At 39.5% G+C, this 14,814-nt stretch overlaps 1 protein-coding gene and 1 pseudogene across 2 annotated transcripts in view; one reads left to right on the top strand and one right to left on the bottom strand.

The window, feature by feature from the left end:
- The window catches only part of LOC306866881 (SH3 and multiple ankyrin repeat domains protein 2-like), a gene marked incomplete at its 5' end in the record, with an annotated part of 95,239 nt that extends 85,906 nt beyond the window's left edge, over positions 1-9,333 (top strand). The window contains 4 exons of the mRNA XM_079412299.1: positions 250-368; positions 711-822; positions 1,107-3,459; positions 6,615-9,333. Of these exons, the coding sequence (XP_079268425.1) occupies positions 250-368; positions 711-822; positions 1,107-3,459; positions 6,615-7,152 (3,122 nt within the window). The 3' untranslated portion in view covers positions 7,153-9,333. The remainder of the gene's footprint in view (positions 1-249; positions 369-710; positions 823-1,106; positions 3,460-6,614) is intronic.
- LOC306866886 (DNA-directed RNA polymerase II subunit RPB3-like) lies at positions 4,649-14,676 on the bottom strand (annotated as a pseudogene). Its single transcript, XR_013786118.1, has 9 exons — positions 14,453-14,676; positions 12,743-12,792; positions 12,541-12,609; positions 12,400-12,456; positions 12,166-12,289; positions 12,041-12,092; positions 11,795-11,963; positions 11,300-11,374; positions 4,649-10,873 (listed from the first exon to the last, which is right to left on the bottom strand). The product of XR_013786118.1 is annotated as a DNA-directed RNA polymerase II subunit RPB3-like (transcript).
- Between the last annotated feature and the right edge of the window lie 138 nt (positions 14,677-14,814).

Raw genomic sequence — 14,814 nt, 5'->3', positions numbered from 1 at the left:
TCTAAAAAAATGCTAGCATGTTGCGCAGTGGCCGTTGAAAGAAGTGCTAAGATTTCTCCAACGGAACCAGGAAGCGCTTGCACGGCTTTGACCTTGACCATTGTCGTTGTACCTATTTCTGTCGCCTCTCTTGCTCGGTTTGGATCCTTGCACTGAGGATACTGTTAGAGGAAATTAGAAATATTTGATACTGAGCTTATTTTTAATGTAGCTTCCTGCTTTCTAATTTGAGATGCTGTTGTCTTACAGATAAAGTGGATGAGGTCGTGCCCCCCCAGAAACCCATGTGGGACAATGCAGATGTGAGGGTGGCGGCAGTCAAACCACGTCCAACTAGCAAGTGTTTTGCTGTCAGCCCTGAAATGAATGTAAGCATGCCTTGTCCTATGCTCTCTAGAGTTCTGGTCTCCCGTGGCATTGTAGAAAATTGTGTTATATCCTAACTGTAATAATCGCTTTTCGCAAGTCTGGTACAACCATTGCCCGTGCATGCTATATTGGTTTTTGATGCTTAAATTAGAATGACGTTATGCACAGGCTTGTGAGTATGCTTCACTGCTTGAGATTATTTTCATTTCTTCATCTCAGTCTCTTTTTATGAAATCATTTCAACATATTATGTGATGCCTGGTTTGAATGGACGCTCTTTCAAAAGTGCTGCATTCTGCTTGTTCTTATTATCATGTCAGCCTTATTCTGTTTTTTTGCAGTCTCTTTGCAATAGTCAGGATACAGCAGTAGACTCGTCACAACAGCCAGGGAGTCCTAGAGGCCCCTTCCTGGGTCTACCAAAGGGAACCATAAGGCGGCAAACATCTATAGGTGCGTGGTTGTTTCATTTTGTTTTGTCACTGAAGTACATCTTCACAGTCCTTTATTTTGATGAATTGCACACAAAGTCTTTCAGCTCTTTGTGAAATTATACAAATACTTGGTTTACTTACACTCAGTGGTCAGCCCACTCTTGCTGGAGGCTTTTTCACTGATGTGACGTATTTTTCAAGATATATAATTTGCTTTGTGGCGTCATATTTACTGTTTCTGGATGGTGATTGCATCCCCAGGCATGCTGATTTGTTGATTTTTCTTTCTTCTTTCCTTTACAGGAGTAACCGAAGAAGAGAAGCAGTTCCTTACTCCACCAATGTTGAAATTTACAAGAAGCCTTTCAATGCCTGACACATCAGAGGATATTCCACCACCACCAGCCATCTCCCCTCCATCTCCACCTCATAATAATGCTCCTGTCCCAGCTGGTCGAGGATATGGCACCATCAGACCAGGCTTTACTTCACAGAGTCCTAATGCAAACAGTACAGCCCCAGACAGAGGTGAAGGTGCTGGGTGTAGAGATCAGGGCATGTATTACAGAGACAGTCCCGAGCAGTACAATTCTGAGGGGTACAATCACAGCCCAACAGCCCAGCAGAGTCTTCATATGCGCCGTGCCCAAATTCCTGAAAACCCTTACTCAGATGTGGGTAAGATGGGTCAAGCTGGACTGTTTGTGCCCAACAAGCCTGCCAGAAGGAAGGGAATGCTTGTCAAGCAGCCCAACGTAGAAGACAGTCCCGAGAAAACCTGCTCCATCCCGATTCCAACCATAATAATCAAAGAGCCCTCCACCAGCAGCAGCGGTAAGAGCAGTCAAGGGAGCAGCATGGAAATTGAGACGACCACACCGGATCACCCAGGACAACTGTGTCCTGAAGATGGCTTAAATACAGCCAGTCCCTTTGCAGCTGCCATTGCTGGTGCAGTTAGAGACAGGGAGAAGAGGCTTGATGCTCATCGCAACTCCCCATCTTTTAAGTCAACAGATGCAGGTGATGAGGACGTGGTCCCTACACCAGCCCCACGTCTCCGACACTCCAAGTCTATTGATGAGGGCATGTTTAGCAGCGATGAGCGGCTGCGTAGGCTCATGGCACCTCCCTCATCACTACTTAGCATCCCTAGAGGTGGTGGTAACGTGACAGACTTCAACAGCCCTGAGCCCACCATGGTAAGGGAACTGTTGAACACCCGTACAGGACACAGCCCGATCAGTCTGCCTGCTCATAAGACCTACAGCTCAGGAAGTGGGAATTACGTTCACCCAGTGACAGGCAAGCCACTAGACCCCAATTCACCATTAGCTTTAGCATTAGCTGCCAGAGATCGAGCCATGAGGGAGCAATCACAGCCTCTTCCGCTAAAGAGCGACCTATCCAAACTTGATCTCAATAAACCGCTTTTTATCGACACCAAGCTTAGACCAAATGTTGAGGTTGGCTTCTCAAGTACCGCTACCATGGGCCGTCCCCGCGGGGGCCTGCGGAGGCAGATGACGGAGTCAAAATATGAGACTGAATCCAAGTATCAGCTTGATCTGGGCAAGCCTGAGAAGAGGCCTGAGGAGAAGAAGAACATGCTGATTGACATTGTGGACACTTCTCAGCAGAAGTCAGCTGGTCTGCTGATGGTACATACCACAGATGGGGCAAAATCGGAGGATAACAGCTTGTCAGAGGGCGACAGGGATGAGGCAGTGAGTCCCGACAACACCCCTGGGGAGCTTCGCGATCCCAACCAGCCAGCTCCCACCAACCCCCCAGCTCCCAAGGCGCTATCAGCTGCTCCACATGGCAAGACCATCATAACTGTTAGCTCAGTGGATGAGCCCGTTAAGCTGCCGTTCGGCATCCCTCCGCCGCCCTTGGCCTCTGTCGACATCGATGAAGAGTTTGTGTTTGCTGAACCCCTACCACCCCCGCTGGAGTTTGCCAACAGTTTTGACATTCCTGAAGACCAGGCAGGGACTATAGCTGAACTGCTCAAACAGAAAACAAACGGTACAAAAGGGCCTTCTCTTGCTCCCTATTATCCCATGTTAGGTGGTGGGAATTCCGAAATCAAGAGACCAACCGTCCTCACAAACTGCACACCTCCCAGCTTCCCTCCAGGACCGTTAGAGCCCTATGAACAAATCACTGACTCGGGCATTGAGGTAGACAGCCGGAGCAGTGGTGACCCTCAACTGGAGACCACCAGCACCATCTCTACTGTGTCCAGCATCTCCACCTTGTCTTCTGAAGGAGGCGAGACTCTGGACACATGCACCGTCTATGCAGATGGACAAGCCTTTCTGGTGGACAGGTCTCAGATCCTGTCCAAACCAAAACCCAAACCTGCCATAAAGAGCAATGCACTTTACAAGGACGCTTTGCCTGAGGAGAACGTGAGCTCTTTCAGAATGCCCTCCTCTGTCCCACCTCCACCCCCTGGATCAATTCCACCAGAACCCTTGAAAACCCCAACGCAACGAACCTCAAAGCTGTGGGGGGACCCTCCAGAGATGAAAGGACCCCATGGCCCTGAAGCCAATTCAGTTCTGCAGCATGTGGACAAGGACAAAGCACCAAAGCCAGGGGAAGCGTTAGACTCTCCGACCGGATCCAGGACTCACTTCGGAACGAGGTATGCCCCTTTTCCTGCCTGTATCACAGGCTTACATTTAGGTTCTCAGATTAGTGTGTGTGCTTTGCTGGAGAACGAAAGAGTTGCCTAGCAACCCAATAATGAGAACAGCCTCGAGGACGAGATGAGCAACGTCAGTGTGATGATGAACACAGACTGTACCACAGAGGGGGAACGTGTGTGTGTGTGTGTGTGCGCGCGTTGTTACAACATGATCCATTTGTTACTTAGTTGTCACATCACCCAAACTGCTCCCACAAGACATCCCTAGATTATTGTAAGCAATATCTTAAAGGGCTTTTATATTTCATTTTGACAAAACATTTAAGGTTATAAAGAGTTCCAATTTTTAGAAAACCTTTTGAGCTGCTATACAGCCTTCTGTCAACATCGGCAGCTTTTTTATGGCTGCATCTTAACTCAGATGGAACCTCATAAGTAACAGATTTGGAATGCTATGCATAGTTGCACAGAATTGACTAATTTCAATACAGAACAACAGCACAATGCATTAATACACACACACACACATATACTCATATATATATATATATATATATAAGTATATATGTATATACTTGGCGTCCCAAAGTTTTTGATAGAATTGCAGATTTTTAAATATTTTTATCAATACCTTTCACTGTTGTTTTAAGTATTATCATCAATACTTGCATTGAGTGTTTTCAATCGATATATCTCATGTCGCCCCCACCTTACATTATTCTCACTGATGATTCCTACAGAGAAAGCTCATTAGGATTTAAAGCTCATGTGTCATTTATTTTGCAAAACATGGGTTGTGTATGCTGATGGCTGCCACATTGCACAGGCAATGGTTTGCCATCGACATGGAGTCCCAAGTCTCATTCATTTTTGAATGATGTTATTTTCAATATGAATAAAAATAGATTTTTAGTGTGGAAGGTTACCATGTTTCTTATTTGAATCATTAAACTGAGGTATTTTTAATCTTAAAGGTGCCATAGAATGCATTGATACAATATTTAAAATTGTTCTCTGACATCTACATAGAAGGTATGTGGCTTAGCTAAGGGCAAACATTCTCCAGAAACGGTTTTACATGTCCATTTACAACCCTAGGATTTCTCCCTAGAATTAAATGGTCTGTTATTACCTTATTTGGAAGGGTCATGAATAATAATGTTGAGCTCTGCTCTGATTGGCTGTTTCACAGTGCAGCTCATTTTAGTAGCACACACAGCAGGAAGGAAACACAGGGAAAATATATATTACAATACTACCGCTATTAATATTCCGGGCATTGAAACTGCTTTCGAATGAACGATCGCTTTTTAGTTTCACTTTCACTTTCGAGATTTGCAATCGCACATACTCTGTTTATACTATGGAGCGCCAGTACTTTTTACAAGATCAGATGCTTGTCAGTGGTGCTCAGGATCTGTAAATCATTCGCCATTATCCTCAGTCATCTCTCCTTACTCCGTTTATGTGGTAAGTGAAATCTTATGTACTGTAATGTAGCAGGCTACCGCTAGCAAGGAGCTAATCATGTCCTTTTAGTGGCTCGCGTTATTTTATTAGAAAGTGTTATTTGCTTTCCGTGCCTTTCTCAATACAGACACCAACCCATCCTTGCACTTCACATCCCCTGAACAGCCTGGAACATACATTTTTTTTCAATGATCTACCATTTTCCCTGTTGTCCTCGCTTGTTTCTTCACAATACCTGCAGAACTTCTGATGGTTCAGCTGGCGGCTGGCCTAGAACATGGGCGGGTATATGCAAATTTTGGGGGCGTAACTATTAGTGATCCTGACTGTAACATCACAGTCGGTGTTATGTTCTGATTCGCTTATTTTTCAGTGGTCTTTTGCATTCACAAGATATATAAGAAGGAGGAAACAATGGTGTTTGAGGCTCACGGTATTTCATTTCCATGTACAGAACTCTTATTATTCAGCTATGCCAAGGTAAATACAGTTTTCCATTCTATGGCACCTTTAAGTCCATGGCTGGGCGTGTAACTTATGTGTTATATATTGATGTTTGTTTGTTTTTTTTTGGATCAATTAAGAATAGTTTGAGCACTGTTTACATGAGTCTATTATTGATTTTATTTACATGTACTACATCAGATGCAAATGTAAAAGTTTACTTGAATAAATGTAGGCCAATACACCTTGGGTATAAAGAGAAACCTGGGGCAAGGACATTGCATTGCTAAAGAGCCTCACATTCACAGCCTCCTTAAAGCTAAACCACCTACAGTAAACTCATACTTTCAATGCTCTTTGATCATTACATAAATAGAAATCGTGTACATGACACGTGAGGGTGAATTTCACAAAGAAATGTCCAAATCATATTTTACCCTAAAATAATAATAATAATATGTATTAAAAATATGCTGTTTTTAGGACTTCCAGTGTTTTTTTCTATTGTGGCATTATTTTAATGACGATTAAACACATTTTACTCTAATTCTGATTTAGAATTAGAGTTATTATTACTGTAATACAGTAATAAAAATCCTGCTGGGAAATTAAATGAATTACAACAAACACTTTCATAATGTTCAGATACTATAATATGGGTGAGACATGAGAGATTCTGTGTAGGTATGTCTTCTGTTAGGATCTCTTTCTTATTATCTGGTCTTATCTCTCCGATCCTTAAAGGCACCTTTCCAGAGGAGGTCAATAATTGAATTGATTTAGTCCCACTTGAGCTATAATAATTTGAAAATTAGGACAACGCAAGTGTAAACTTAAAAAATGTTTCTTTTAAAGGTTATAGAATAAAATGGTACGATTGACTAAAATTATGTTCAGTAATTATGAATTACGCAGGCTTATTTTCAGGCTTCATTACTTAGAGGCATCACTCATATCATCACTCTAGTTATATAATGCAGTTTGTTGTGGAGAGCATTGGACTTGTGATTTTTACCTGTTGGACAATAAAACCGACAAAACATGAACGAAGGACCTGCAGCCATATCATACAGACTTTAACTTGGACGCGTAAGCACCCGGAACACCGTAGCAACCACATAGCAATGCTCTGCCAACCTCTTATAACACCCTAGCATCTTTTGCAGGAATATAGTTTTGCGTTAACCCTTGAGTCTCATTAATACATATTCCTCACTTTTATCCTTCTGTCTTTGCAGAAATCAGGATGGTGTATCCCTCATCTCAGGTACACAGCAGAACACCACCGTTACCTTCACTGCCCAGCCTGGCCCCAACGTGCCTGCCCCGTCACCGTGCCGACATGCCGAGAGCCTGCCTCCCCACCACCACACCCCGAGCCCTATCATGTCCCCGCCGGACTCTGGCCTAAGCTGTGCCTCTTCCCTTCCGACCTCGGCCACTTCCCCCACCATGACGGACGTATTTGGTCTGCCCACACCGCCCCTCAGCCTGGGCACGGGGCGTAGCCGTTCCCCTTCCCCGCTCACCCTTATCCAGGCCGCATCAAACAAGCCCTTTGCCACCAAACCTGTCCTCATGTGGAGCAAGCAGGACGTGGCCGACTGGCTCGAGAGCCTGAACCTGGGCGAGCACAGGGATGCCTTTATGGACAATGATATCGAGGGCAGCCATTTGCCCAACCTGCAAAAGGAGGATCTGATCGACTTGGGCGTGACTCGTGTGGGTCACAGAATGAACATCGAGCGGGCACTGAAAGTCCTCTTGGACAGATGAGACTGGGCAGACGTCCTCACCAGCACTCCGCCTACTTGTTCATAAGCTTCTTTTTCCCTCTTCCCTTATTTCAGTTCACTAATTTGAACAGTTTGTTGTCCTATCATGCTTTCGGTGGATTTTAGGAACTCTCACATCCTGAAGAAACTCAAGCGTTCAAAATATCCGCGTAAGCACAAGCGGTTCCCTGCGTTTCTGTTCCAAGAGCTCCGGCACCAGAGAGGACATTGAAGCCAACACACTGTATGGAAATTACAAACATGAGCTGACTATCCTTTGGCTTTTAAGGACTTTGGCCTCCTTTGAATGCACTGAAACCAGCAGAGCTGGGGATCCATTTTCTATCTTTGCTAAGACAATTCTACAGAGAATATTTCTTCAGGAAAAAAGGGAACCTTTGTCTATGTATCAGCTGCCTATGAAATAAATATCTTGCTTTTTTTTTCCTTCCTACACCTTCGACCAAGAGGTACACAAATCTCGAGCGGGCATTTAGATGTCCCTCAGTTCATTCGCTGACAGTCCAAGAAAGGCCGTGGTCACTTGAAAACACAGAGGTCAAATCTCCCTACATGCCAACAAACGTAACCGTAGCAAGCAACAGGTCTCTCCACCATCTTGAATCTTCAAGTCTTGTAATACGCTAACATTGGATGTTTGTCTGAATGATCAACAATTCTCTTGGGTCTTTGAATTGTGGTTTACTATTAGGTGTCTTCCATATGGTAAGAAGGTCTACGGCATTCCCACCAACATTTTAATTGGTACCTTTAGTCAATACTAGTTTGCGTTGTTGCTCAGCGTTGCTAGTCAGTATTAATTTCCAGCGGGTTTGATTTGGAATAATGGGTCTTCACAGGAACACATAAGATCTGAAATAATAATAGTTTCATGGGTGAATGGAAAATAATTGAATTGAAGAAACTGACAATTCTGCTGTCAAATTTGACCGCTTTGAGTTGAACGCTGACACAATCACTCTGAAAGGGCCAGTATGTATGTCTTTTGCTTTAAAAATGTGACAAGTTTTTCATTTAATAATTTATTTTTATGTACTGTATTTATTTTTTGTAATTATAATTCGCTAAATCATTTGATTGTTGGGTGGTAAAAAGGAACGTCCAGAGAACTACAGGAAACCTCCTTAATCTATACATATCAATGTCGTCAATTGTAACTGATACATGAGTTCATATCTGTAAATTGTTGAGTATTTATTTGTTCTGATTTAAATTTTATTTGGTCTTTTTTTTTTTTTTTTTTTCAAAACTAAACCTGCAACCGTCTACAACACATTTTTAAGCGAGATCAAAAGGTGTGAACTTTCATTTTTCCAATTTAATCAAAAATCAAAGTGCTTCTACTTGTTCTTTTCATTTTACGTCCTGCAATCTTTTTGCTTTGCTCAACAATTGGAAGAAGTTATGATTTAGCTGTCTTACTACGTTATTAATTTAAACATATAACTGCAATGTGTGCCTATCTGTGTTACAATTTGACACACCACAACATCTTTAGGTCATCTGAAGTTTAGTTGTGATCTTCTTGCTCGTTTCTCAGAGATTTATCAATTTCATCAGACTGTAAATGCCATAAAATCCCACAGGCATGGAATTGGACTAGAGATAATATTCATATTTGTGATTAAAACATCACAGAGACACGAAGAGACAGCCAGCGTTATACATTTCACCTTCAGTATTAAGTTCAATGCACTATGGGTAACGCCAGAACTGAGGGAATGGCGATAGAGAATGGCTGTGAATGAAATGAAGTTATGACCGTTTAAAGTATGCAGTGAAGAGATTCAGAAATAAATTATATATATGTTTGCTTATCTCTCGACCTTAGAGGAGTTAGAGTTATCATCTCTATATATCTTATTTTAGGAAACAGCACAGTATTTTAAAGATTTATAGAAATATTTATGAAATTTTTATGACATTTAACTCTGATATGTGGTGTGCCAAAAATCTATGTGGTATCAGTTAAGAAGCAATACACAAATTTAAAGAACACTGTTTGGTCTTTCTTTGCCAGTATTCCACAGTACAGTATATACTATTATGAGATGAAATTGACATTTAGGTCTCAGAGAATTAGAAGATATGAAAAATTATGAGATAATGGCTGTCACCTGCTTCTTTTAGACTATGTAATTAAAGAAAGAAGTTCAAATGTAGAGTTGTGTGGTGTGTATACTTGACGAAACACAAAACGAGCACATATTTTAGGCCACTTACGATGCGGTCACATTTGCTTCAGCAAATTTCATGGGCGAAATGCAGTCATTTCAATTCAACATCTGTCAGCCGCATTTACTCACAAATGCGAGTCTCGAAATTTTCTGTGAGTGTGTAGGAACGTGTAACTTAAGCCACTACTTGTTATATAAGATGGCAACTTACAAACCTGCAAAAAAGTCTGATCACATTTGACACGACAAAAGTTCAGCTTTTGTATGTCTTTTAAAAAAAATGTTTACCTCAGTAAAGAGTGGCTCACTTGAGTAGCACGCAGACCACAAAACTGGCGGGAAACTGCTATGATGGAGGACAGTGATTGGATCTAAACCTTCAGATGACACTCATATCTTCATCTCTGTAAAGTACCAAAACCACACATTAAAGTAACAGACAACTAATTGACCTGGACAGTTTCGTTCGCACATGGCTTCGCCGAAAATTTACGAAATGACCAAAACGTGTGTGAACTCAACCGTATTATTAAAAAACAGTACTGGCAATCGTATTCTGCTACTGCGTGAACATCCAGTGACTTTGTATGAGCAGTCGCTTTTATACATAACTGACAATGGATTTTTTTGCCCGCGAAATTTAGCTAATTTGACCGCACTTTTACACCATCCTATATCTGCAATCTGACACTTTATATTCCTGGCAAATGTACGCAGATTCAGATTTTGAAAACTTATTTTCTATGAAGCCACGCAGAAGTTTCCAGTAGGCCGTTTTCTCTTCATAGTTGTGTCTCTCACACACTTCTTGGAATGCATTCACATGATCTATGTTGCTGTAATTTTGTGCTAACCTAGAATTTATGATTAAAATCAAAGAGAGAAGTTTTTGTGACTGCACTTTCCTCCAGATCCCTCGATACTTATGTATTTGAAACAACCAAAATTTACGGGACGAATAAATATGATTGCACATCTGTTGTCGAACTCATGTAGTAGCTCTTGTGTTCTGTTTACATAGTTTGTCTCGGGGCGGTTTTCTGTAATTGGTTACATCCATTTCAGGGCTTGTTTTGCTTGAAATAAAATGTTCCCATCATCAGCATGCTGTTCAATGCTCTGTCATGACCATACACGCTGTCTTCTCATGTTTCAATCACGTATTAATCAACAGAATGGCCTCTTCATATATTTTTCACACAAACCCTGCCCTCTGGTGTTCATAATGTTTTTTCCCCACATTGTGCAACTCCTGTAATGAAACAACATTTTTTATGTGTTTAGTATTCATAGAATTCACCACCATAACATGGTTTCATGCAAAGAAACATAACAGCTGAAAAAATATATTTTCCCAAAAGCGTGATCCAAAATAAGCAGTATTTTAACATTAGTTAATGGTGAGCACATCGCTTTGAATTTCATGGCTGAGCTGCGTCTGCAGATCACTCAGTTTCTTCTTAAGTACAGCGAAAGCCGACATGACGATGGTTTCCGGCCGAAGTGAACCGCAGGACTTTGAACCTGGATGGAAAAAAAAATCATGTAGATTTATACTGACATGTTCTTTTTTGTATTAACCCTCTACTGAGGCATGCCTTCAGAAATGTTTTGTTTTTTAATCCATAAAAAATTATATTTTTAGTTTAAAGCAGTTGTTTTAAAAATAAATTGTTTGTATATTATGAGAAATTGCTTAAATGTCATTGTTGCCTAGAAGCAATATTGTGTTGTGATCAAGTTTCTCATAATATAGCTACAGAATTTCTCATAATACAATAACACAGAATATCACAGTTATTTAGTATTTGTAGTTTAGAATTTTTGTTATTTGTATTATAAATTATTAAATTATTTAACACTTTCAAAATAAGCACAAGAGGGATATTTATTAAGAAAATAATTCCCAAGCATATATCCTTATGTATGTATGGTTTTTAACTTCCTTACCTTTCTGGCTTGCCATTAGGATCATATGGAGCTTGAACTCCATCCTCTTCGATTTCTGAATATTCACTTTTAGGCCTGATAAGCAAAAGATGAGCAAAGTTACGTAATTATACATTATTTTTTAAAAGTAAAAAGCAAAACAAAACATATGAAGGTTATCTAAATACATAAAAGAAGAAACAAACATTAAAGAATAATTAATATAAAATAATGCAAAAAAACAAACAGTGTACATTATTTATTTATTTGATTTGTTTGCAGTCCGGGTGTTCATTTAAGTACACTGTAAAAAAAAATGCACTGACTCCATTGAAGTACGTTTCACAAGACAATACTATTTCAGTCTTCAAAATTCCACATTTAATTTGAGGTGTTACTTGCCGTTTCTTTGTAAAAATTTACTAGGAATTTCTGAGTGAAATTTGTTTCAAAGTGTATACCTGATTACAAATAATACTCATTTAGTGCAATCAAACCATGCCATAAGAACCATACCATTCCTGGGGAATTGGGTACACCGTATGTCTCAGCGCATTGTCTGGGTCGTACTCAAACGCCACCCCTGCAGTGGGATTCCATTTGGCGTGCTCCTTGCCGAAACCCTTTTTAGCACATGCTCTGAGACGCAGCTCCTGACCCTTCCGCAGCTTCACCAACAGGATGTCTGTGCAAAATCCCCAAATGATCAATACTAATACATCTGAGTGATTATACAGACAATTCGAGAGGAATCTGACCCACCATCCTGCTCCACATGGTCATTGGGGTCGTTGTCTCGACTTCTGGATGTTACCTGAAGAGCAAGATACATCACCTAAGATAAAGAAAATTGTGTGTATGCGAGTTTGTGAGGAGAATCCACGTACAGGAATGACTCGGGGGTTATTGGACAGGAGATCTCGTGAGATCTCGCGTCTGGTCTTCTGTACATCTCACATCCAGCGTGAGCTCAACTGAACACTGCGGACAGAAATCATCACATGTGCAATCCTAATAGGAAACCAAAGAAAGCTAAATGTTATATTTTACTTCTCTACATTTAATGAGACGAGTCATATTCATAAAAATAGAAATGCTGGCAGTGTTTTTAATACACTTACTCGTATCTTACTACTGCATCTTGTCAACAATGTCATCACTTGTGAGTGGAATTAGCCCTATGAAAGAGGAGCATGATAACTGCACTAAGCACTATAAGAAGAGTGATATGAAAGATTTGGAAAGATTTTGCACATACGCACCCACTCTGTGTGCAATAAACTCATCATGTAGCACAGAGGAGTTGACATCAATCTGAACCCAATCGATAGCTGGCAAACAAGCACATTATATCAGAGTAACAGATTTAAAAGACAAAGTGCATAATTAAATCAAGAAAACAATTAAATCAACCCCTTTTGTATAAAAACTCAGCAGCCAGAAGACAGATGGTTTGATTCTTACCAATGGTTGGGACTTCTGACATGAATACACGTCGAATTGAGTCAGCCACCCTGAAACGAATAATAATGCAATTTTCATTTTAAAGTTCTAATAAAGTTACAATACATATTTAAATTGTTAAATGTTATTTTATAGTTTTAATTTATCATTTAATGTTTATATATATATATGTGTGTGTGTGTGTGTGTGTATGGGCCATTCTACAGAACTGGTCCAAAGTCAGAGTTGGAAATGTCTTGAAAAAAATTAATTTTCCCAAAAAATGTGTATATATGCAAATTGTATAATATCCAAGGTACACATTTCTAGTAATTGTGCAGTTAATTCTCATATTGTATTTACAGAAAAAAATGTGAATATCTGCCCTCTCCCCAAATTTGTCACTAACGAAACAGTAATAATTTAATTAGAAGGGTTATATTGAACTATTAAGGTTTTGTTTACATATACATCAACAGTATATATTTTTGCTATCTCAGAGGTAAATCAATTATTTTAACAATATTTCAAGTGTAATTTATTAGATTTGTTGTATTTTCAATCCAATGTTTCTTGGCAAAAAGTTGATCATACTGATTTCCAAGTTAAGGAATCATTAGTCTGAATATACATTGAACCAAAAACTAACATCTTGGTTGATAATTCCATATACTTTATTTTTGACATAACATCCCATGTTTCGGTAGTGACAGCAATGCTTTCGTAGCAACCACATTACAGACTTTGAATACTAAAACACTACTAAAACATATCAAAATAATAATAATTAAAAAATGCATAACTGTATTAAAAGTTTATTTTCCCCAAATATGATATCAAATACTCACCCAATGATGACATGTTTTGGTTATGACAATTTTATGGGATAACTCCTAAAAAAACTAAGATGTCACGACCGAAACTCCACCAAATGTTTCGGTAGTGATGTTCCTTAAAGTTGCACACAGATTTTCAGACTTTTGTAAAAAAAAAAAAAAAAAAAAAAAAAAGTACCTCGAAATGATGAAACCTTTCTACTCACACAGTGTAACTATGAGAGACCATAAATTTAGGGGTGTAGCTAAAATTAGTCTCGGCCAATTGACTAAAACATAGGCTACACTGTTTGGTTGTGACATGAAAAATGTGGGACACAATTTTTTACATAAAGTTTCATAATTTACAAAGAAAATATAAAAAAAAAATTACTTCACTTTTTAAATGAATTAAAAAGATACTTTTAAAAACAACAATGGAAAAAATCATTTCTATATTTTCAGGTACAGCCACCTCCCAACTGAAAGTACCCAATAAATGATGATTTTTATATATATTAAGCTTACTAATATTTTAAATGTTAATGTGAAGGATCTTAGGAAACATCTAAGATTTGAATACTTAAATGCTTTTTATAAATGTGTTTTTGGTTGTGGGACAGCAGGTTGCACCAATTCTGTGGAATGGCCCATATACATGCATGTATGTGCAATATATATATTTTTTAAACGTGTATTTTGTTTAGTACTATGCAATACCATGGTAAAATTATGGTATTAATAATACCACGGTACTTACCAGACGCATATACCATAATATTCACGTTGACTTACTCGAACAAAATGTAAAAACATATTATTTTTTGATAGTGATAACTGTCAATGTCATTAATATAACACACTTGCTTTAATTAAAAGCTAAATGGTCGTTTTGACTAGTATTCGCATCACTCACGCGAGATCCGTGTTCTCGATCACAAACTTCACATTCTCGTCCGACAGCTCCGTGATTTTCACTGTGGGCTGGTTGGCATACGGCATAGCGAAATTAGGCTCAAGATTAAGACGTTAACAAATAAAATAAATATATATGCGGTCCGTTGATCATTCGCTCCAGCATCGAGCGCCTCTTCAGCACAATAACAAACAACAGCAGCTCATTGGTCACTGGCTGCCCTCATTCCGTTAGCATCCGGATCACTATAGTACTATTTCCGGTTAAGCATAATAAAGGTCCTCATAAATGTGTATGCGTCCACCTAGAATAGAGGTCTTTTTGTGGATTTTTTACTTAATTAGTGAGCGGTTTTAACAATG

The sequence above is a fragment of the Barbus barbus genome, assembly GCF_936440315.1.
Source record: "Barbus barbus genome assembly, chromosome: 48".
NCBI lineage: Eukaryota > Metazoa > Chordata > Actinopteri > Cypriniformes > Cyprinidae > Barbus > Barbus barbus.
The sequence above is the reverse complement of the archived record's forward strand: the minus strand, read 5'-3'. Positions and strand labels throughout refer to the sequence as shown.